We start from the raw sequence: 25,372 nt of genomic DNA, 5'->3' as shown, positions 1-25,372 counted from the left end.
AATTTTCTTTTTCCTTTTTCTATATTAGTTCCTAAGGAAATTGTTCCATTCTATTAGAGGACCCGAAAGGTTATTTCAGGGCAAGTATAAAAGAAAAGAAAAATTCTTGCAAGTAACCTGTTGTTCTTGACCTTAGCAATAATGGACATATCCGATGTGATTTTTACACTAAGCAAACCTTGCATGTTCACTTTAAAAATAAAAGGATGGCAAATCTGAAACATTTCAGACATTCCAAAACAAGTCACCCTAACTTTTAGAACTTGTCTCTCCTCCATTCTTTTTCATGGCAGCTGAGGCCACAGAGTGTCTCCAGCTGTTCGTGCTGGCTCTTAGAATCCACACTCCCAATATTTCTAGGTCCAGTTGATCATCCCAGGACTCCTGCTGGCTGGGCTAGGTCCCTCCTCTATTAACAGAGGAAGCTTAAACTTCTAGGCTGCAATTTGCCAAACAATGGCAGAATCATTTTTAACATTCAAAATAAAACTGGGCCCTTAATTCCTAAATTGGTCCTCACCTTTTTTCTTCTGGGATGTTCTCCAAGAGCATTTGAAGGAAATCCTGGAAGAAGAAAAAAGCAAATCATTAAAGATGTCCATCAATAAATAACCCTGCCTGGAGTCATGCCGGAGACTGAGCATTCCCAGCTGCTGACAGCTCACCTGCTAGGGAAGGTAGGCTGACACTGAAATATTAGGCTACATATTCAGTTTATTAATTTACCAGGGCATCAGTCCAATCAGTTATAGAGATTTATTTTTGCAAAAACCACAAATTGAAAAAAGTAATGTTTGTTATTCTGACCTAACCCACCAGTTTATTTCATTCCATGTTTAACTATTTTCAAAAGGCTAGCCATAGCAGCTGGCACTGTCCCTCTAACTTAACCGTGTTCTCCTCTTCATCAGCTTTCCCTAGAGATCCTGCTGTGGGTTTGTTGCTCAGTCATCTCTGACTCTTTTGCACCCCTGTGGACTGTAGCCCGCCAGGCTCCTCTATCCATGGGATTCTCCAGGCAAGAATACTGGAGTGGGTTGCATTTCCTCTTCTAGGGGATCTTCCCAATCCAGGGATTGAACCCATGCCTCCTGTGTCTCCTGCACTGGTAGGCAGGCCCTTTACCACTGAGCCACCAGAGGTCCTGTTATATACTGAATAATCGCAACTCTGAGAGGCTAGTAACTAATGGCTTTTTTGCATTGCTCTATGGATAATAAAGATAAAAATCAAGACAATACCCCAGTGGAGGAACAAAGATGTCACAGTCCCCAAAATAGCTCACGGGCTCCTGCCTCCATCTGCAGCCTCTTCTGGTGCCATGGCACAAGTCCTCAATTGTTTGATATTTAAGATGTTTCAAGAATAGATTTTTTTTTTTTAAGTCTAAGGGCATGACTTACACACATACCCATTTTATCCTTTACTATGGAAAATGGAAAATTTCAGACACATTCAAAAGTAGCAAAGTGTAATTAACCTTCACATACCCAGTGTCCCATAGCCAATCTGCGCCATCCGCTCACTTGCCTCCTGCATTATTTAGAAGTAAATCTCAAACGTTAACATAATTTCACCAATCAGTGTTTCAGTAAATACCTCCAAAAGACAAGGATTCTTTTAAAACATACACATAATATAAGAAGACCTAAAAATATTTGCATATGAATATTCAAAATCACATTTATCTTTGATCTGCATCTGTGTATTGTGACCAATCTTTTCAGTCCATCTTATCCTGGAATCTTGATTTGGTCTAAACTACGTTTGTGAGATAAAACACAGGATACCCAGGTAAACTGAGGGCATACTTGCATGAAAAAGTTCTTTGTTCTTAATCTGAAATTTTAATTTACATGAGGGTTGTACATTTCTATATGCTAAATGGGTAAGCCTAGTGTCAACCCTTCCTCACCTGAAGGTTTGATAAGATGCATTTTGGGTAAACACAGAACATGAAGCAAACAAGTAGGGACTTAATATTGAGTGATAAGTAAGACCTGAACTTAAAGGTTTTCTTTTAATAAATTGGAAATCACCTTTTAAATTGGTCCTTAAAGAGGGCACATGTGTAAGCCCAGATGATAAAATATGACACTGCCATTAATAAATGAGCATCCCTTCAGATGAACGCCCCTACCACAACCTAGTCTGCAGACCCAGGGTCAGCACAGGGCTCTGATGCGATCCATGTAACTCAGAGTGTGAGATGCAAGCAGCAGCGCAGACCATTGTATTACAAACAGATGGAATTACACGGGACTAGAAATCTGCAAGCAATTTGTATGACAAGGTGTTCTTTCTCTATCATGGCATTAAGCATAGCCATCAGTACACTGGCGGAGTCAGCTGTCCCTTCCTATGTGTTTATGGGTGGTTAGGTCCATTTCTTCCAGAGACAGAATTTCCCTATTAAGAGCACTGGTGAATGATTTATTTCTTGCAACCTCTGTTCTCCTTCTAAGACTCTACTTGCCTATTGCTGCTTCACCCAAAATACATAACACAAATACAATAAAACGAATATTAACATGTATCAGTCTAAGTACCCTAATGTTCACAGTAGCACTGTTTACAGTAACCAAAATATGGAAGCAACCTAAGTGAGCATCAACAGATGAATAGATGAAGAAGATATGATAGATAACACAGACACACACATACACATATATGCACACAATGGAATATTACACAGCCAGAAAAAAGGAATGAAATAATGTCATTTTCAGCAACATGAATGAACCTAGAGATTGTTATACTAAGTGAAGTAAGTCAGACAAAGATAAATATATGATGTCACTTATATATGGAATCTTTAAAAATGATACAAATGGACTTATTTACAAAACTGAAAGAGACTCACAGACATAGAAAACAAATTTATGGTTACCAAAGGGGAAGGGGGGAGGAATAAATTAGGAGTTTAGGATTAGCAGATACACATTATTATATTACACAACACTATGTATAAAATAAACAACAAGGTCCTACTATATAGTGCAGGGAACTATATTCATTATCTTGTAGTAAATTTTAATGGAAGATAGTCTGAATAAGAACGTATGAAACACTTTGCAATACACTAGAAACTAACATAATGTTGTACATCAACTATCAGTTCAGTTCAGTCGCTCAGTTGTGTCCGACTCTTTGCAACCCCATGAATCGCAGCACACCAGGCCTCCCTGTCCATCACCAACTCCCAGAGTTCACTCAGACTCACGTCCATCGAGTCCGTGATGCCATCCAGCCATCTCATCCTCGGTCATCCCCTTCTCCTCCTGCTCCCAATCCCTCCCAGCATCAGAGTCTTTTCCAATGAGTCAACTCTTCGTATGAGGTGGCCAAAGTACTGGAGTTTCAGCCTTAGCATCATTCCTTCCAAAGAAATCCCAGGGTTGATCTTCAGAACGGACTGGTTGGATCTCCTTGCAGTCCAAGGGACTCTCAAGAGTCTTCTCCAACACCACAGTTCAAAAGCATCAATTCTTCAGTGCTCAGCCTTCTTCACAGTCCAACTCTCACATCCATACATGACCACTGGAAAAACCATAGCCTTGACTAGACGGACCTTAGTCGGCAAAGTAATGTCTCTGCTTTTCAATATACTGTCTAGGTTGGTCATAACTTTTCTTCCAAGGAGTAAGCGTCTTTTAATGTCATGGCTGCAGTCACCATCTGCAGTGATTTTGGAGCCCAAAAAAATAAAGTCTGACACTGTTTCTACTGTTTCCCCATCTATTTCCCATGAAGTGATGGGACCAGATGCCATGATCTTCATTTTCTGAATGTTGAGCTTTAAGCCAACTTTTTCACTCTCCTCTTTCACTTTCAAGAGGCTTTTTAGTTCCTCTTCACTTTCTGCCATAAAGGTGGTATCATCTGCATATCTGAGGTTATGATATTTCTCCCGGCAATCTTGATTCCAGCTTGTGTTTCTTCCAGTCCAGCGTTTCTCATGACGTACTCTGTATATAAGTTAAATAAGCAGGGTGACAATATACAGCCTTGATGTACTCCTTTTCCTATGTGGAAGCAGTCTGTTGCATCAACTATACTTCACTGAAAAAAAATTGATCAGTAAAAGATGGAAGGAGACAATCCCAAATAGAATGCAGTATAGTATATACTGCAGTGGGTATATTGAGAAAAAAGTATCAAAGGAAACAAAAGCAATATTTAGAAAGTAAAGAAATATTTTTGATTGAGGTTCTTAAAGTCATGATTTTATTATATTAATAATTATTTTGTAAAAAAGTTGAATCAGAAATTAATTTTTCATAATCTGATATATTATTAGATTACTTTGCAGATATTTCATTGGCTTAATGACAGAATTATTGCTTCTTAAAAATGCAAGTACAGTAATTATAATTTCTTACTAATTTTACTGTATTATCCCCTTATAGTCCATATCAATTTATCCTATATTTGTCCAGTAATTTATGCTCAATTAAGTGGGGGGAAAATTACATTAACTCAATGACAAGGGGGAAAATTTAATTGCATGAGAAGCAGGAAATCCAGAGTTAACCTTAATTCTGCCCTTTTGCATTTTCCTATTACAATTGGATCTTTCTTTACAAAATTGCAGAACACAATGTTTCAGATTTTCTGTGAATACAATAAAAGTGTAGGAGGTCCCCAAGAAGCTCTGCTTTACTTTTTAAAAAAGGAAACTGTCCCACTTCTTAGCAGGTGGCCATCTGCCCCTTCTTGCTCAGAGCTGAGAGCTGCAGGCCACACAGCGAGCTGAAGGCTGCCCATCAGTCCCAAGGAGGACAGGTCTAAGGGATCACAGTTCAGTTCAGTTCAGTTCAGTTCAGTTAGTCGTGTCTGACTCTCTGCGACCACATGGACTGCAGCACGCCAGGCCTCCCTGTCCATCACTAACTCCCGGAGTTCACTCAGACTCACGCCCATCGAGTCAGTGATGCCATCCAGCCATCTCATCCTCGGTCGTCCCCTTCTCCTCCTGCCGCCAATCCCTCCCAGCATCAGGGTCTTTTCAAACGAATCAGCTCTTCACATCAGGTGGCCAAAGTATTGGAGTTTCAGCTTCAACATCAGTCCTTCCAATGAATATTCAGGACTGATTTCCTTTAGGATGGACTGGTTGGCTCTCCTTGCAGTCCAAGGGACTCTCAAGAGTCTTCTCCATCACCACAGTTCAAAAGCATCAATTCTTCAGCACTCAGCCTTCTTTATAGTCCAACTCTCACATCCACACATGACTACTGGAAAAACCATAGCCTTGACTAGATGGATCTTTGTTGGCAAAGTAATGTCTGGATCACACTGAATCACAAAAGTTCAATACCTCAAGCATCCCTAAGACACGAAGCCTGTGTCTCCAGGGGATGTTTGTCTACAGTGCTAAACATTCTTCTGTCCTGTGTTCCATCCAATCCAAGAAGACACTTGGTCTCACCAGGATAGTCTTTGTACCACCAGTGGAATCAACTCAACTGGTCCTTCTTATTCTGTTAATACACATAATCTCATGGACATGAGTTTGAGCAAGCTCCGTAAGTTGGTGATGGACAGGGAAGCCTGGTGTGCTGCAGTTCATGGGGTTGGAAAGAGTCGGATGTGACTGAGCAACTGAACTGACACATAATCTTAACTACAAAATACTAGTTTTCCTGGTTCCATTCAGAAATTGGCATATACACCTGGAGTGGACTAATCATAGAAGCCTTTCCCCATTTTCCACAACAGAATGTTTAAAAAGAAAGATGTCTCTTTTGAGTATTCCTTCCCTTACCACTTCTTTTCAATTCTTTCATCTGTCTTCACTCTTTACTTCAGCATGTTGGCATTTTTATAAAAGCAACTTACAAATATCAGTTGGACAAGGAGGGTTTTCCTTCAAGACTGATTCTAGGGTCATTAACAGGACTTAAGGCACTGATTTGATCTAGGATCACTGACAAAGTCAGTTAGCAACAAATACTAGGGCCCTAGTTTCTTACCACTACAGTATGCCTGAAAATATTAAAGCCAAAGACACAAAAATAACAACATTCCTGCTAATTGGACAGTGAGTTGGGGTGAAATTTTATCTAGATCCTTGACAACTGTTGCAAGCCAATACTCTAGTCAAAAAATGTATTCCTTGGGAAGTTTTTTTTTTTTATTTCTTATTCTCCTAATAATCTATATACTAACCAGGTCAGCCCTAGATAGCTTATTTTAGTTATCACCTAAAAACACTAAATAAAGTATTAAAATTTTTTTTAAATGACGCCAGTTTTGGCACATGGCTAATTTGGTAATTATTTTATAGTACCGGCAAAAGTTTTCAACAAAAAGCAGATGCATGTAGCTTCTTCTGGATAAACTGACTCTGGCTTGATATTTACATAGAACTAGGAATTTCTGTCAGAGGTTTTATGCATAATCACTATGGTCATAAGGAGGGGACAGTAGGAGGGACAATACAAATAACCAAAATATTGAAATAAGGACAGTGATGGCAGGATAAATGCAGAAAAGAAATGGAACAGTCAGGAATCAGTCATTGCTCAAGAGAGCAATTTTAGTTGAGAGGTAGAAAGATGATAATTCTGAAATACTGGGTAGATGAGGTGTTCAGAAATGAAAGGATTCAAAAGTCAATTGGAAAAAGAAGAATTTGAAGATCTTCTTTGTATAGAAACTGAATCATGGCCTTCCTCATCAAAAACTAACTAGCAATAAAAACAAAACACAATCCATTTTCAAAAAGTTAGCAAAAATGTCACTACCAGCAACCAAACAAGGAAAGAATACAGCCTGTGGCATAAACTTCAAAGAAAAAAACTAAAGAAAGAAACATAACATTCCAAGACAGCCTCCAACCCTCCCTCTGCACCACCCCCTCCATCATGCTTAGCTGTAGTGGTACTGGTGAATTGCCCAAACCCCACAAGTTCTCACAAATACCCACACATTTGGAAAAAACACAGGAATATTTTTATTTTTCCTCTCTTTTTGTCTGTAGAGGGACTGAAAATGTTTGCTCAATTGAGATGAGCAAAACCTGGGAAATAAATAACTGAGGATGATACTCTTATGAACTGTATAGGTTCTAGGGCTCCAAGCTGAATTGGAAGAACAATATTAATTGAGAGAATACCTGCAATGGAAAAAGCAGCACCCAAATTAGGTGAAGAGAATCTTGGATGGGAAAACTTTAACAAAATGTCAGGAGTTGGTGGAGCCAAATTCTTACAACAAAGGCTATACACAGCTCCAGTGGAACTCTTCTATTCCACCTCTCCAATATCCAAGCTTCAAACTAGAGCTCAGAGGGGAAGAAAACCATGTCTAAGAGAAATTGCAAAAGAAATCGAAGATAATGTTCCAATACATATGAGAAATAAATACAGGGTCAGGACAGTGCAGCTCACGCTGAGAATGAGCAAAAAAAAAGTATGCAACTATGCAAACCAATACAGCAAAAACCCACATAAAGAGAGAGCTAGAAATAAGAAGCATAATGTAAGACAAAGAATCCAGTCTTGAAGAAAACATAATCTAAGGCACAGAAGAAAATTCTCCATAAATGCTTTACACCAAAATATAAATTAAAAGAAAATAATAATAACAGGGCATAGCACTAGAGTGGCCGAGAGGCACTACCCCACCTCCAAGGTCAGGAGTGGCAGCTGTGCTTCGCTGGACCAGCCTTGAGGAGATACCCCAGGCCCAAGGTCAGAGAAACCCCAGTAGGATGGTGGGCACTGAGAGACGGCATCAGAGGACAGAGAAACCACAATCACAGACAACTAGCCAATCTAGTCACATGGACCACAGCCTTGTCTAACGTGATGAAACTGTAAGCCATGCCATACAGGGCCACCCAAGACAGATGGGTCATGGTGGAGAGTTCTGACAAAATGTGGTCCACTGGAGAAGGGAATGGCAAATTACTTTAGTAGCCTTGCTTTGAGAATCCCATGAACAGTAAGAAAAGGCAAAAAGATAGGACACTGAGAGATGAACTCCCCAGGCTGGTAAGTACCCAATATGCTACTGGAGATCAGTAGAGAAGTAACTCCAGAAAGAATGAAGAGACAGAGCCAAAGCAAAAACAACACCCAGTTGTGGATGTGACTGGTGATGGAAGCAAGGTCCAATGCTGTAAAGAGCAATATTGCATAGGAACCTGGAAGGTTAGGTGAAAAGACCCTGATGCTGGGAAAGATTGAAGTGGGAGGTGAAGGGGATGACAGAGGATGAGATGGTTGGATGGCATCACCGACTCAATGGACATGAGTTTGGGTAAACTCCAGGAGTTGGTGATGAACAGGGAAGCCTGGTGTGCTGCAGTCCATGGGGTTGCAAAGAGCTGGACACGACTGAGCAACTGAACTGAATAAAAACATAAATTCAATAAAATGAAAACTCAAAGACAAGATGACAAAACAATAAAATGAGAGGAAGAGATTTCAAAGCAAAGGGAATAAATTAGGGACCAAAATAATACCACCACAGGGGCATTAATAAAAGGGAAACATCAAGAAAAAGAATAGCCATTAAAGAAAAATAACAATACTGTTATAACAGTAACATTAATAATAAAAATAATACTGCCTGAGATAAACATATTCTGTGAAGAACAAAAAGACAAAAGCAAATAACTAGAAAATAACATGTATGGAGGACAACGATGATATGAGAAAAATAACCAGTAACCTTGAAATTCAGCATACTGTAAGGGAAAAAAAAATGAATGTGTTCAAAGATACAATTAAGATAATTTACTGAAACAAGGAAGAATAGATGTTGAGTCTAAAGATGCAGTGTTTTCCAGGAAAAAAACAAAACAAAACAAAACTGATACAGACTCATGAACACCAAGTCACTTTGGATTAAATTAATAAACATCAAAGGTAAAGAATTCTTCTGTCATCTGAGTGGTATAAAGAGGAAAAAACAGACTGACTTTAAAAGTTTCAACAGCAGTATTTAATGCCAGAAGGCAGTTGAGCAATAGCCACAATGTTCTGAGGAGATGAAAATATGACCCAAGAATATTATACCCAGCCAGTTTGTAATTCAAACATAAAGGCAACAGGCAAACATTCTCAAGCAACTTGAACTTCAATTTAACAACAAAATGTAGCCAACAAAGTGCTGAATCAAAAGAAAGCATTCATGAATATAGAAGTAGGGTAAAATGACTATTACTGAATAATGAAATCCTTTAAATACAGAACTAGGACTATACAACTGTGAAAATTACAGTAACATCACACACCATTAATGATATGAACATGAACTATGTAAAAATATTAATTAAGAAAAATCTAGAACCAGGGAAAAAGTAGTTGCAACATAACTACTGGTTTCCTCATCTTTTATATTAATGTTAATATATGAGAATAACTTGACGCTTTCTAAAATTAAGATATATATCTAAAAAGGAAAAAACTAACAATTTCAACCTCTTAGAGATTTTTTGTAATTGTGTTTCTTAACTGTGGAAGAATCTTTTAGGAAATGATCTCCATTATATTTATCTTAAGCTCAAGAAAGTCTTTTATATTCAGTTTAGTTTCTTTTTCATGCGTTAAATTCAAGTAAAACAAAATTTAAAACATTTTTTCATTAAAAGCACATAGTCTATTTTTATAAAACTATTTCTAAATACATCTATCTATAAATGTGTGTATGATCAGGCATGTAGGAAATGGCAACCCACTCCAGTATTCTTGCCTGGAAAAACCCCATGGACAGAGCAGCCTGATGGGCTATAGTCAATGGGGGTGCAAAGAATCAGGCCCTACTGAGCAACTAAGCACACACACACAACATATAGAGAAAGACAGAAATGCATAAAAGAAATGCAACTTCTAGAATGATGTTCACCTACTATTAATTATAAGTATTTATGGATGGTGAGATTTTGAATGATATTTACATTCATTGTATTTTTCTGTATTGTTTATTAAATTTTTTATAATGAGTATGTGTCAGTTGAAAGAGCAATAATTTCCAAACTTACTGTGGGACTGGCAGAAGGACAGAAATAGAGATCAATAGAATTTAGAATTGAGAGACCAGAAATAAACTCTTACCTTTACGGTCAACTGATTTTCAACAAGGATGCCAAGACAATTCAACGGAGGGTAAGACTAGTCTTTTTGACAAAAGTGGAAGTGAGACAACTGGATATTCACACAAAAAACAATGAAGCTGAGCCATCTACCTTACACCATATACAAAATTAACTCAAAATGGGTAGGAGACCTAACTATAAGAACTAGAATGACTAAGCTCTTAGAACAAATGTAGGAGTAACTTTTTAATTAGGGAAGAAAATATTTTTAAGTCATGTATCTGATAAGGAACTTGAATCTAGAATGTATACTCTTACAACTCAATAATAAAAGACAACCCAAATAAAAAATCAGAAAAGGATCTCAATAGATATTTCTCCTAGGGCTTCCCAGGTGGTGCTAGTGGGTAAAGAACCTGCCTGCAAATGCAGGAGACATAAGAGCCACAGGTTCAGTCCCTGGGTGGGGAAGGTCCTCGGGAGGAGGGCATAGCAGTCCACTGCAGTATTCTTGCCTGGAGAATCCCATAGATAGAAGAGCCTGGTGGGCTACCGTGCATAGGGTCACAAAGAGTCGGGCACGACTGAAGCAATTTAGCATATACGCAGACATTTCTCAAAAAAAGATATACAAATGTCCCATAAGTCCATGAAAAAGTCCTCAACATAGTTACCAGAAAAATGTAAATTAAAACCACAGTGAAATACCATTCACATCTTACTCTGATGGCTATTATCAAAAAATAAAATGACAAGTGTTGGTAAGGATGTGGAGAAACTGGAAGCCTTGTGCATTGCTGGTGAGAATGCAAAATAATGTAGCCCTTGTGGAAAACCAGTATGGCAGTTACTAAAAAAATTAAATCAGTATATAATGTAGCAACTCCAGTTCTAGGTATATATTCAAAAGAATTGAAAGCAGGGACTTGAACAGATATTTGTACACTAATGTTCATAGCAATATTATTCACAAGAGCCAAGAGGAGTAATTAATGGATGAGAGGATAAACCAAATATAGTATATGTATACTATGGTAATATTGATTCTTAAAAAAGAATTAAGGGAATTAATTCCCTGGCGATCCAATGGTGAGGACTCTGTGCTTTCACTGCCAAGGGCTCAGGTTCAGTCCGTGGTTGGAGAGCTAAGATCCCACAAGCTATGTGATATGATCTAAATAAACAAAAACAAATAGGAAGAAAATTCTGATACATGCTATACAACATGGATGAAACTGGAAGGCATTTTGTTAACGCAAATAATCCAGATACAAAAGGACAAATATATTATTCCATTTGCATGAGGTGTCTATAATAGTCAAACTCAGAGACAGAAAATAGAATGGTGGTTGCTAGGGGCTGAGGGGAGGGAAGAATGTAGAGTTATTGTTTAACGGATACAAGTTTCATTTGGGGAAGATTAAAATGTTCTGGAGGTACATGGTGGTGATAGTTGACAAGAATGTGAATGTACTTAATGCATTAACTATACACTTAAAAATGGTTTAAATGATAATTTTCTTACGTATATTTCATCACAATTTAAGAGGTTAGAAAGTAAAATTAAAAAAGAGAAATGAAGTACTGATACGTGCTACAACATGAACTTTGAAGTATGTCAAATGAAAGAAGCCAGTCACACAAGGCCACATATTATATGACTCCATTTATACGGAATGTCCAGAATAGGCAAATCCATAGAGCCAGAAAGTGGGTGATTGGTTGTGCATAACTGAGGGGGAGGTGGAAATTGGGCAGTGACTGCTAATAGGTGTGGGATTTCTTTTGGGGTGATAAAAATGTTCTGGAATTAGACAGCAGCAATGGTTGCACAATGTTATGAATATACTAAAAACCACTGACTGACTGGTACACTTTAAAAGGGTGAATTTTATGGTATGTGAATTGTATCTCAATAACGCTGTTATGAGAAACAATAAAGCTATAATTCAAAAGAGTTAAACAAAAATAAAATGGAAAGTTTGGTAGAGGGAGCACGAAGTGTTCCAGGGAAAGCTGTTACGAGAATGGTCACGGTAAACCTAATGCACTCCTTCAACTCTGCAGTATCTTGGTGAGAAGAGGTTTGGGTTGGTCAGTCCCCCAACCATATAAGACTCCTGAGCCAGTTTTCAAGCTCCCCTTCCTAATACATGTTTAGAAATATGCCCCCTTTATCTCAACCAAAGAATAAAAAGAGTGTGGAGACACGGAACAGCTATCTAGTCGTGTTACACTCATAGCTCAACATTCAGAAAATGAAGATCATGGCATCTGGTCCCATCACTTCATGGGAAATAGATGGGGAAACAGTGGAAACAGTGTCAGACTTTATTTTTGGGGCTCCAAAATCACTGCAGATGGTGATTGCAGCCAGGAAATTAAAAGACGCTTACTCCTTGGAAGAAAAGTTGACCAACCTAGATAGCATATTCAAAAGCAGAGACATTACTTTGCCAACAAAGGTCCGTCTAGTCAAGGCTGTGGTTTTTCCTGTGGTCATGTGTGGATGTGAGAGTTGGACTGTGAAGAAGGCCTAGTGCCGAAGGATTGATGCTTTTGAACTGTGGTGTTGGAGAAGACTCTTGAGAGTTCCTTGGACTGCAAGGAGATCCAACCAGTCCATTCTGAAGGAGATCAGCAATGGGATTTCTTTGGAGGGAATGATGCTAAAGCTGAAACTCCAGTAGTTTGGCCACTTCATGCGAAGAGTTGACTCATTGGAAAAGACTCTGCTGCTGGGAGGGATTTGGGGCAGGAGGAGAAGGGGACGACAGAGGATGAGATGGCTGGATGGCATCACAGACTCAATGGACGTGAGTCTGAGTGAACTCTGGGAGTTGGTGATGGACAGGGAGGCCTGGCGTGCTGCGATTCATGGGGTCACAGAGTCGGACACGACTGAGCGACTGAACTGAACTGATTCCTTGCATGTGTGTTTGGATTATACATGCAGATCCTTTGCACCTAACATTGTGCACAATTTGACTTCAAAACTGTATATGAGCACAACTGTCACACACACAAACACAACCGTCCAATCTGTGCTGAGACTGCCTCCTTTATTCTCCACCAGCTACGAGTGCTGTTTTCAGCGCCTCTGCCTCTTTGATAACTTGCTTGCTATGTGCAGCTCAGCCTAACACCTGGATAAACTGACAGAGGCGCTCTCTGACAGGCTAGGCTGTCTGAATATTTCAGTGTATCTTGTTTTTAATCTTTTTATCAAGTACATATGGTGCACATACTGTGTGACCGGTGAAATGAAGAGCACGGCCTGGCCTTGTTGAGCTTACACACAGAACGGAAGGGAGAGAAAAGAAACAAAGGAACCCGGAAAGGAAAATATAATCGTGAAGAATGGTGATGGCAATGAAGACAATGAACAGGGCAGAGGGTAGAGAAGAAAAAAGTGGATGCATTTCTGTTCCGCGAGAGGGACTCTGGGATTGTGGTGTTGAAGCTGAGACAGAGGACGAAAAGGAGCCCACCTTGCAAAACTAATGGTGGAGGAGAGAGTGGAAATCGCTGTTTTTGGTTTTCAAGTTCACTTCAGGTGCAACTACCCACAGCCCTGTGCACATAGGACAGTTCTGGATTACAGCCTGTCCTAAAAGACCGGGTGATGACCCTCCCAGAAACACTTCTGTGTCCACTTCATTAACTTCCTATTTTTCCTATTGCACTGAAACATAAATCTTTTCCCCACTTTTTAATACACAATCTAGTTCCACATGCCACACCCTCTCCAGCTGTATATCATGGACTCAAGAGGACTCACTAATTACCTGAGAAAGAATCAGCTGCCCATGGAAAGTGTGCACAAACTTTCTTAAAAATGAAAAATAGGTGTCCTCTCCAAGTCTTTTGGCAAGGAACCGGAGAAGGAAATAGCCCTAGAAGAAAGGAAGGAGAAAAAAAGATGCCCATCATGGGTTCATCAGAAAAATACTTAGAAAATCAACTCTAACTTACCCACCAGCGCCTTATGCTCACCTAGAAAGTTTGGACTGACCTGTCCCAGGCAGCCCTTTGCATTGTTACTAGTAGGGCTGGGTTTAGAGCTTAAGGATCAACTACTCTGTTTCAACCCGTTTGCCACTGTCTCATTTGCCCTTAGCTTGCATGAAACCTGGATGTCCATTGGGGACCAATAGGGGAAAGGGGCCCAGCTCCTCTCTCCTTTAGCTATCAGAAAAGGATTTTACAAATTAAAATACTTTAAAAAAATCACTCTGGTCTTCTAGTGGGAACCTGACAGCAATTTTAAGATTCTGCTCTTCAAAGCTGACATGAAGCAGGGAGAAGGGAGGCACAGGGAAGGGAACAGTTCCCCTTCCTTTGATTCATGCTTCATGCTGGGTGTGAAATGCTTTAACTGTTGGACTATCAGAATCTGCTCAATCAAATGTCATTTACAATGTTGACCATATGTTTGTTTTGCCCCAACCATGTTACTAACCTTCACTGTTCACATGTAAAATCTAAAAAGTCCTGCACCGTAATAACTGGCTTCTGTCGCTCAGAGAGGCTTACCTTTAAGTAATGAACCTGCATGAAGACCTTCTCCGGATTAAGCCCATGTCTGATGACAGACGATCCTGAGTCACTCACATGGCCAGTTTTCTCTTTATTGGGTCTGAAATGATGCAGTAAAATTTTCTTTAAGTATAGCATATTCTTAACTACTTGGACCACAATATTGCCTTATTTCTTCTTTACAGAGTTGCCCAACAGTGTCAATTCTATTCAATAGTGCCAGGTAGAATTTTAAATGGTTTACATTATAAATTCATATACTGAACAAGGAGGGACTTATATTTTGGGTTGGCAACCTGAGGCTGGCTATTGGCAATATGTTACATCACCTTATCCAAGATTAAAGCTTGCCAGACCCTCAAGGAATCTAAGTTCCAATATGAATTATTTAAGAAACTATACACTTTTCTTTTGGTGGAAATGTTGGACTGGGAAATGCAGTGGAAAATGTAGCTTTGCTTGGAAGAGTAAAGAACTTATATATTCCAAAAAATTCTGAAAGCCCCAATGTTATCCACTTCTCTTGATTTGCATTTAGTAATTAAGGCTCCTTTAAGAAATATTTGTACACTGAAGCCATTTAGAACCACAAGAACAAAGCAAGAAGAGGCATAGAGGCCCATGTTTTTAGAACAGAGAGAGACATTAGTAATCACATACTTTAACCTCCTAATTTCACAAATGAGGGAAATGGACACACAGAAATTAAGTCTGTATCCAAGGTCTCACAGCTTGTTTTGATTCATGGTGACATTAAGGATTGAAACCAGTCTTCTTATTATCCATCAGAGTGTTTTACATTAAGCTCTATGGTTTTAAATATTTTTTAAAATTTCCCTAATAAAATATAATTGTGTTACAGTGACAATTCAACAACTAAATTCAAAGTAAGTGACAGAGCATTTACAGCTTTTAGCTGTTCGATAACCCGTCACTTATTGGACAAACTCTGAAAAGCATGTGCTGGGGTGAGGGGAAGGCAAGGGCTGACAAGAGGGCTGGCATATCAGAAAGGCAAGAGATTATTTTTACTTTTAGTTAAATATTTATTTTTTGTTGTTTTAAAATGTATTTTATCAACATTGAATTGACTTACAATGTGTGTTAATGTCTGCTGTACAGCAAAGTGATTCAGTTATGCACATATTTTTTTTTCATATTCTTTTCCACTATGGTTTATTACAGGATATTGAATATAGTTCCCTATGCTATACAATAGCACCTTGTTGTTTATCCATTCTACAGATAATAGTTTGCACCTACTAGCCCCAACCTCCCAGTTCTTCCGTCCCTACTCTCCTTGGCAACCACAAGTCTGTTCTCTGTATCTGTGAGTCTGTTTCTGTTTCATAGACAACTTCATTTGTGTCACACTTGAGATTCTGCATATAAGTAATATTATATGGTATTTGTCTTTCTTTCTGACTTACCTCACTTAGTATAATAATTTCTAGTTGCATCCACGTTGCTATAAATGGCATTATTTCATCTTTTATGGCTGAGTAGTATTTTACTGTATATATATATGGAGGGGTTATTTTAAAAGGTAGTTGATCTTACAAAATATACAGTCTTTGGAATCTGAAAGACTTAGTGTTGACTCTCAAATCTACTACTTACTACCTGTTACTTACTAGCAGATAACTTAAATTCTCTAATCCTCAATTTATTGATTTGCAAAAATGGGAATAACTTTACCTATCTCCCCAGGGCCTGTGGGGAATAACTGAAATAATATATGAAAAGTCCTCCGTGAGGGCAAGGGATACATAAATTACTCAATAACTTAATAAAACTTTCTAAAGTCATTAGCAGTAAGTCTTGCTGAATTCAAGGTTGGTCATCAGATGTTAGAGGCAGTAGATTTCAATGGTTCATCCCCTTAATCCTCTGTGCCCACCAACACAAACATGGAAGGGTGTTGGACCTGAACAGCAGTGCCTGAAGAGGACCCAACTTGCCAAACTAGTCCCTTCGCAATGTGCTCTATCTGCCAAGCAAAGAATCCATGATTAAGTCTCTGCTGAATGTTCTAATTCCTTATCCCAGCAGACACAAGGCTCAGAACCAACAGATACCTAAAGAGAGATGATGATGACCAGCCACTAGAGTGAACGTGCATAATCTGAATTTTTCTACTTGATTCCTAGACATGATCATACTTGCAGAAATAACTATTTAGTCCCTTTCATCTTCATTTAAGACTCCACTGAAAAGCATTAGCTTTATTCCTGCTCTCAAGTTTGTCCTGGAGTTGAATGTTTATTTTATAAAGAAAGCCATGCTGGCTTTGATAGGAAAGCCCACCAGCCAGAGCCTTGGGGGGAAGGAAAACTTCTCGGAGTCAGCCTGAATTCAGACCAGTTTTCCCAGCCCCAAGACAGACAGAGTTGTTTCTTTTGCCCTTGAGCCCTGAATGGAGACTGTTAGAAGGGGAGAACACTGGAAGACCAACCTAAATCTCTGCTCCAAAGGCTGGCTTCCGGGCTTAAGTTTCAAATGATGACTTTAGTTGGCACTTTTTTCCTTTGACTAAAAATGTCCTTTCAGGAAGCAGTGCTCTTTTCCTCTCCTCTTCCACCCTCTCCAAGTGTTTAAGAAAATGCTTTTATGCTGAGAGCATCCAAGGCAAATGTATAAGTCCCCAAGAGATTCCTCTTAAAGTAGACACGGTGCTGGAGAGAGCAGTGCCCGGGCGAGCTTTGTGAGAAATCAAAGTGGGTGGTTTTATGAGGAAAAGATACTCCCCGAGTGGAAAAGGGATGACTTCCATGTCTGTGCTGTTCTGGTTCTCATGATACCACTTACTCCCAGTCTGTGCAGGGAGACAAAGCAGAGAGAGAGAGCAGGAAACAAATGAACTACCACTACATACAGTAACAGCTGAGTCTCATAGGTGAATGAACTGTCACACCCAAAAAGACTACATGTGTGTGCGTGCTACGTCACGCTTCAGTCGTGTCCAGACACTATGGACTGTAGCTTGCCAGGCTCCTCTGTCCATGAGATTCTACAGGCTACATACAATTGTACAACTCCAGTTAAGTGAAGTCAAAGAACATGTAAAACAGATCTATAAGGATACAGATCAGAATAAAGGTTACCTTTGGGAAGGAGTATAAACAGAGTAGGGAAAATAGAGAAAAGTTTCTGGGATGGTGGGAATATTCTGTGCTAATCTGAGTGGTGCTTTAATAAAGATAAATAGCAAAAATCTATTGAGCCATCTAGAAATATCTGTGCACTCTAGTGTATATGTATTTCAATAAAAAAAAGTTAAGAAAAAAATAGATGCACATTAAATAGTACACATTTTGTGAAAATAAAATGGACTTAGTCCAGAAAAAGGGCTTTGCTGTTCATGTGCCATGAACACATGATTAGGGTTAACTAAGAATCAAGATTGCCAGGAGAAATATCAATAACCTCAGATATGCAGATGACACCACCCTTATGACAGAAAGTGAAGAGGAACTAAAAAGCCTCTTGATGAAAGTAAAAGTGGAGAGTGAAAAAGTTGGCCTAAAGCTCAACATTCAGAAAACAAACAAAGATCATGGCATCCGGTCCCATCACTTCATGGGAAATAGATGGGGAAACAGTGGAAACAGTGTCAGACTTTATTTTGGGGGGCTCCAAAATCACTGCAGATGGTGATTGCAGCCATGAAATTAAAAGACGCTTACTCCTTGGAAGAAAAGTTACGACCAACCTAGAGGGCATATTCAAAAGCAGAGACATTACTTTGCCGACTAAGGTCCGTCCAGTAGAGGCTATGGTTTTTCCTGTGGTCATGTATGGATGTGAGAGTTGGACTGTGAAGAAGGCTGAGTGCCGAAGGATTGATGCTTTTGAACTGTGGTGTTGGAGAAGACTCTTGAGAGTCCCTTGGACTGCAAGGAGATCCAGCCATTCCATTCTGAAGGAGATCAACCCTGGGTGTTCTTTGGAAGGACTGATGCTAAAGCTGAAACTCCAGTACTTTGGCCACCTCATATGAAGAATTGACTCACTGGAAAAGACTCTGATGCTGGGAGGGATTGGGGGCAGGAGGAGAAGGGGACGACAGAGGATGAGATGGCTGGATGGCATCAGGGACTCGATGGACGTGAGTCTGAGTGAACTCTGGGAGTTGGTGATGGATAGGGAGGCCTGGCGTGCTGCGATTCATGGGGTCGCAAAGAGTCGGATACGACTGAGCAACTGAACTGCTGACTGAACTGAAGCTCTCTACACCTAAGGACTAGTTAAACAAAAAAATTTTAATGACATTGTAAGAGGCAGCAAGAACTGTGGCAAATACAGTTGGCCTAATCTACTCCTATTCTCATGTATCTTCTTCACTGCCACTTGTACAATTATGGATGTGAGAGTTGGACTGTGAAAAGTTAAACACTCACTTTCCAAGTGTCCTTGCAGTTACCGAGAATCAGAAGACATAGTTCAGGAAAAAAATAGATGTCTGCTGTGGTTGGTAGTGAGGTTTTGGGAAAGCTTTTGCTTTCTTTACTAAAGGGGAAATATCCCCCGAACATGGTGGATGGAACTGCAGTGGCCACTTTGCAACCATGAGGCAGCAAATCAGCATGCTGTGGAGACTAGGATGGAATGAAAGAAGGTAAACACTCTTCCAAGACTACCTGCCTCCACACTTACTGTAACTCCCATTTGTTTTTAAGTCAACATTGCTTGACTACTCTATTAGTTGAAGCCAGATTCATTCCTAATGGATGGAGAATTGTACTAATAGCTGCCATTCCTGTTATCTCCCTGGGCTAGGTACTCTGCCAAGCTTTTTATGTATCATGTACTTGTACCCTCACAAGAACCTAAGGGGGAAGGTACTGTGATGATGCCCATTTAAAAGCAGGGGAAAGTGAGGCCTGGAGACAACCACAAAGCTAGAGGTGGCAGAAGTGAGGCTGGAACCCAGGTCCGTGGAACCCCGAAGTCTTTGCTGCTTTCTGAGGCCCCCACCTCAATTGTGCTGAATACTCAGTGGAGAATCTTTGACAACATGTTTCCTCTCCCTGAAGCTCAATTTTCTCACCTGTAAAGAGTGTGATGAGGCTCAGATAATGTAAAAGCACTTTGTAACATGAAAATGTTAAGCATCTCTTCAACATTTTACACCAGTGTTTATTTCCTTGGCTGGAATACATGGAATGTGAGAGATCAAGTTACCAAGGTCGTTTGGGCTTAAATGCCCTTGGTTTCTGTTGTACCTGGCACCAAATGTAACAACTGAGATTGGCATGACCTTTCCCTGCCCACCTCCTTCCTTTTCCACTCACTCTCAGAAGCAAAATGGACATTTAAAAATCTGTCAGATGGCGGTGATATTTGATACATGATTGGATTTGGAATCAAATCTCCTGAAGAAAGAACCAATTCTGCAGGACGATTGCCAATGGTGGGATTTGAGAAAAGGCCTCCAAAAGGTGCTCAAGCATGTCAGCTTGAGGTCTCAACACCTACTGCTCTGCCACAGCCCAGATGGGCCGTCTGCCAGCACTCTCCGTCTTGTACTCCTTGGCATGAAAGTGAGAGCCACAACACAGCTTCATCTGTAAACCTGCTACTGTGGTGCTTCAGCCAGGGACAAAGCATCCCAGAAATGAGACAGAAGGGGGTTGATCAGCATCCCAACATCCCTGCTCTATCAGTGGCAGCTGCCCCACAGGTGTCTGACAGTCTGGTGGCAGGGCATCACTCACCCTGAAGTAATGGAGGACGTTAAAAACCACCTTTGTGAAGACCCCTGGAGAATTCTGAGCCTCGAACACACATGACCTCTCCCAGGGAAGCAGCTAACACACTGGTGAAGAATCTTGACTCTGCCACTTACATGCCATGTAATCTTGAGTGAGTCAGGCAACACCATGACTCACTTAAGCCCAGTTTTCATCTGTAAGAAGGGGGCAGTGATAATGACTGTGGCTGTTGCAGTGTCTAAAAGCGCTTGGCCAGAGTGCCTGTTGGCATTTTGTAAGCACAGTATGCGTGCGTGCATGCTGTCGCTTCAGTCGTGACCAGCTCTTTGCGACCCTATGGACTGTAGCCCGCCGGGCTTCTCTGTCCGTTGGACTCTCCAGGCAAGAATACTGGAGTGCGTCGCCATGACCTCCTCCAGGGGATCTTCCCGACCCAGGGATGGAACTCATGCCTCTTACGTCTGCTGCATTGGCAGGTGGGTTCTTTCCCACAGTCGTCACCTGGGAAGCCCAAACACAATATAGACAAAGCTAAGGTGGCTCAGCAGTAAAGAATCTGCCTGCAATGCATGAGCTGTAGGAGGCGTGGGTTCGATCCCTGGGTCAGGAAGATCCCCTGGAGGAGGGCACAGCAACCCTCTCCAGTATTCTTGCCTGGAGAACCCCGTGGACAGAGGAGCCTGGTGGGCTACAGTCCATGGGGTCACAAAGAGTTGACATGACTGAAGTGACTTAGCACGCGTGCACAGTCTCATCATAGTGAATACTGATTGGGGTCAGGTGTGCCAGCTAAGCCTTCCTCTGACAGGCAAAGATATTAGAAAGACGTCACCCTATAGTCACATGTGTACAATGCTATTATTGGGGGAAGCAGGGGAAAGGATACACAGGAACTCTATTATTTTAGTAGCTATTTGCACATCTAAAATTATTTGTAAATAAAAATTTTTTTAAAACTGATGAGGCACATAAATGTAGTCCCATGCCTTCTCTTTGTGTTAGTTAGTGCTAGTCGCTCAGTTGTGTCTGACTCCTTGCAACCCTGTGGACTGTAGCCCACCAGGCTCCTCTGTCCACGGGATTCTCCAGGCAAGAATACTGGAGCGGGGTGCCATTTCCTTCTCCAGGGGAGCTTCCCGATCCAAGGATCGAACTTGCATTGCTTATGTCTCCTGCACTGGCAGGCAGGGTCTTTACCACTAGTGCCACCTGCTCACATACTCCTGATTTGGAGTGGAAACCTTCCTGTGGCTGATCTGTAAGCCCGCTCCTTGCTGTATCATCATCAGAAAACAAATTGAAAAAAAAAAAAAAATTCAGGTATTGCTTAAAATTCTAGTAAGCTAGGTCTGGCCATGTTCCTGACACTCCCTGACCCCCACAACCCCCTACAGTCTATACCACTCTGTGAAGAGATTAGTAAAATTTTGGGTGAAAATGGTGGCAGAATGATTGAAAGTATAGGAATCGTATGGTCCTCTCATTGTTTCTGCAACAATTTTTCCATCTATAAAATGTGCCGTGTAATGAACGCTTGGCACTGCCTTGCCTTTGGACAGTGTTAGCAAAGAGGATAGGACAAAAGTTTGTGCACACCTTTAACTAATGAAGTTGTATCATGTCGAAGCTTCTGGTGTTTGGCCAAAGTTTGATTATCTGTGTGTTTTTCACAGTGGATTTAACAGCTACCCAGCATGAAGGTTTTTTCCCATCAGGGACCATTATCCTATAGCAGACACAGTAGGCTATCATGCCAGTGTTGAAAGAGGCACTTGATAAAATGATTTAAGACAGAAAGAGGCACCTCTCCAGGGAGCCACAGGAAAGTGAAGAAGGTATATTCTGTCCCCTGAGGGTGAAAGAAGCCAGTGGTTGGTACACAGAGCAAGAGAGGTCAGCTGCTGATGAGGGCGATGAGAAAAGACTCTGTAGTTAGCAGAACTGTGGAAAACACAAAAAACTCCACAAATTTGATAAGCAGGGCAGGGAAATGAAAGAAAAAACTTAGAAAAGCAGGAAGTAATGAGCATTAATAAAAAACCAAAATAGTCCTTGAGTTTTGAATGGCCATAAATCAGAAATTCCTTTCTAAGAATAAAATCCCCAAAAAAGGAAAAAAAAAAAAAAAGAATGGATTAATACAATTAGTTTGTGCAGTATATCATCATATTCAGCACACCAAGAGGTAATTTGTACTGTTTTCAAAGGAGACGAAGAAGCAAACGAGCAAAGCATGCCCAGGATAAGGGGGTGTTGTAAGAGGGCCTGTACAAAAGAGGAAAGGGGGATGCTGGAGGAAGCTATCTACAAGAGCTGGGAACCTGGAAATTCATTGCCAGAAAGGTAGACATTCCATATGAGTTTGTGCTTAGGGAGGATGCCCAGGACAATAAAAAGGGCTTTTGCAGCAATGTTTAGAGCCTAAAGAAAACCAAGTGTTAAGAGGTGACAGGATGAACAGAACTACTTGACTCCCACTTTGCTTCAACCTTTCTGCCCAGGAGAATAATTTTCAAGCTATACATGGTAGAACAAGCATTGTTATGTGGGAACTAATGTTTCATATTTGAGAACTGATTCTTGGTATCAGTGGACAGGGTGACTTCACCATTTACAGAAGTTCTGACTCCAGGCCAGGTGAGGGACATGCCACAACTCAGAAAGCTTCCACCTGCAATCACAGGCCTCTGGACACATCAAATCATGGAGACAATGGGAAGGGGACTGATGGAGATAGACAAACGTCATTCTGATTTTGCAAAGGAAGACAGAATAAGAGGAGGAGAAGCAAAGTCTGTGACCGTGAATCGAACAGATAGCTTGTGAGCAGTTAGAAAATGATGGGCTGCAAGGAGGTAGCATGGGATCTTGAGGGCGACTTCCAGAAATTCACTTCTCTAAGGCAGCTGGCAGGATGGAGGTAGTGGTGAGCACATGGTGGCTATTTCATAGCTTTGCAGAAGGTTAAAAAACAGAACCTCAATGCTGTTGATTAATTACTTGCTATAACCGGGAGGGAGTCCTTCCAAAGAATGATGACTTACTGGCTTAATAAATTTGCAAATAAGTTGAGTATGGCAGTCTAACTGGTTGACTGATAGCATCTACAGTCAAAAACAGAAACCACAAGCTGGAATGAGGATCTGAAATTAATAAAAACAACAGTCAAGAAGGACAAAGAAGCTTTTAAAAGTATTTAACTATGAAAAAGATTTGGTGTATTAAATTGTCTGTAAACTCAACAGGCAGCAAGAGGTGATGATGTGGCTTTCCAAAACAATAAACAAATAGTAGGTGAGATCAATAGGAGCAATGAGAATTAACAGGGAGTCCTGCTGGGGATAGGGGCAGACAGCAGGGAGAGCGGACTCTGGAGCCAGACTTGCCTCTGCTTTCATCCTGGTTCCGCCACTTTCTAGAGGTAGAAAGGTGGTCAGTTGCTATACGCGTACTGTTTCCTCATTCATCAAATGGGGAGGAAGATGGTACTGGTACCTAAAGCCATTATGAGGATTAAATAAGTGTATGTCAAGTGCTTAGAATAGTGTTTAGCACATTGGAAGCACTCAATGAATGTAACTGAAAGGAAAGGAAAAAATGTAATGAAAGGGAAAAAAATGCATAGGAATTGGAATGGTAAGACGGCCCTGAGAAGGTGTATATATAATACCAGGTTTAAAAATGGAATATGTTCAATACTTTGGCCACCTGATGCGAAGAGCTGACTCATTGGAAAAGACCCTAATCCTGGGAAAGATTGAAGGCAGGAGAAGAGAGTGACAGAGGATGAGATGGTTAGATGGCATCACTGATTCAATGGACATGAACTTGGGCAAACCCCGGGAGATGGTGAGGGACAGGGAAGCCTGGTGTGCTGCAGTCCATGGGGTCACGAAGAGTTGGACACAACTTGGTGAGTGAACAACAAGAGAAATGGTCTACGTGTGAGTGTCTTCAACTAACTCTATTAATAGCTGTCCTTTCTTTTCTGAGTTACCCAGATGAAGGGAAGCAATAATAGTGCCAGTGCACTCTTCACAGGTGTAACCTCAAATAGAGTGCTGTGTTCAGTTCAGGTGTCCACTGGAGAAGGCCATGGTCAACAAAGAGAACAGCAAAGAACTTCACTCAAGGAGGGAAGTGTCCTCCCAACCCTGCGACCTAGTGATGAGGAAAGGAAAGACCACGGTCTACAGATACCTGGATTGTCTGGGGGAGAAGGGGCAGATCCTGTGCAACTCTGGAGATGAGGGCGAAGAGGACAGACTATATGCAGGCAGGCTCCAGCCTAAGCTAAGGAAGGCTGTTCCAAGACAAGCAGTTTCCACAGAACCCTCGGAATACTCAGATAGAAGCTAGGTGGCTGTCAGGGAGATAGAAGGTTAGGCAAGAGCACTTTTAAGGTCCTTTCTGACCTAACAGTCCATGATTTTATGAGGTGAGAGAGCCCAGAGTATATTTGAAAATGAAAGTGAAGTTGCTCGGTCGTGTCCGACTTTTTGCGACCCCATGGACTGTAGCCTACCTGGCTCCTCTGTCCATGGGATTTTCCAGGCAATACTACTGGAGTGGATTGCCAAGTATATTTAAGCTGCAGCATTTAGAAGTAAAACATCATTCCTCCAGTACAATGGAGTTAGTAGGTTTGCTAGGCAGCCTTGTTGGTGGTGGTGGTTTAGTTATTAACTCATGTCCAACTCTTGTGACCCCGTGGACTGTAGCCTGCCAGTCTCCTCTGTCCATGGGATTCTCCAGGCAAGAATACTGGAGTGGGTTGCCATTTTCTTTTACAGGGGATCTTCCCAACCCAGGAATAGAACCCTGCTCTCTTGCCTTTTAGGCATATTCTTTATCCACTGAGCTATGAGGGAAGATCAATCACTATTCAGCCTTAGCCTCACTAAATCCACAAAGGGTGATTTTGATGTAAAACAAACAAACAAACAAAAACCCTAAATGAATTAGAGGAACCATAACTGAATTTTATTCAACCACATATATTCAGGGCTCGGCTTAGCTAAAGAGCATCGTATCCAGGCGATACAAGGTTCTCGCTACTTTTTGTACAGTG

General features: G+C 40.8%; 1 protein-coding gene across 3 annotated transcripts in view; it reads right to left on the bottom strand.

The window, feature by feature from the left end:
• LOC120867013 (aminopeptidase O (putative)) overlaps nucleotides 1-25,372 on the bottom strand; it is a 418,141-nt gene that overhangs the window by 116,910 nt on the left and 275,859 nt on the right. For all 3 annotated transcript variants that reach the window (XM_040245140.1, XM_040245125.1, XM_040245132.1), the window contains exons 8-10: nucleotides 14,585-14,687; nucleotides 13,837-13,944; nucleotides 521-564 (exon numbers count right to left, since the gene is read on the bottom strand). In XM_040245140.1, the coding sequence (XP_040101074.1) occupies nucleotides 521-564; nucleotides 13,837-13,944; nucleotides 14,585-14,687 (255 nt within the window). The remainder of the gene's footprint in view (nucleotides 1-520; nucleotides 565-13,836; nucleotides 13,945-14,584; nucleotides 14,688-25,372) is intronic.

This window comes from Oryx dammah, unplaced genomic scaffold, assembly GCF_014754425.2.
Source record: "Oryx dammah isolate SB20612 unplaced genomic scaffold, SCBI_Odam_1.1 HiC_scaffold_1, whole genome shotgun sequence".
NCBI lineage: Eukaryota > Metazoa > Chordata > Mammalia > Artiodactyla > Bovidae > Oryx > Oryx dammah.
This window is presented reverse-complemented; position numbering and strand designations above follow the sequence as displayed.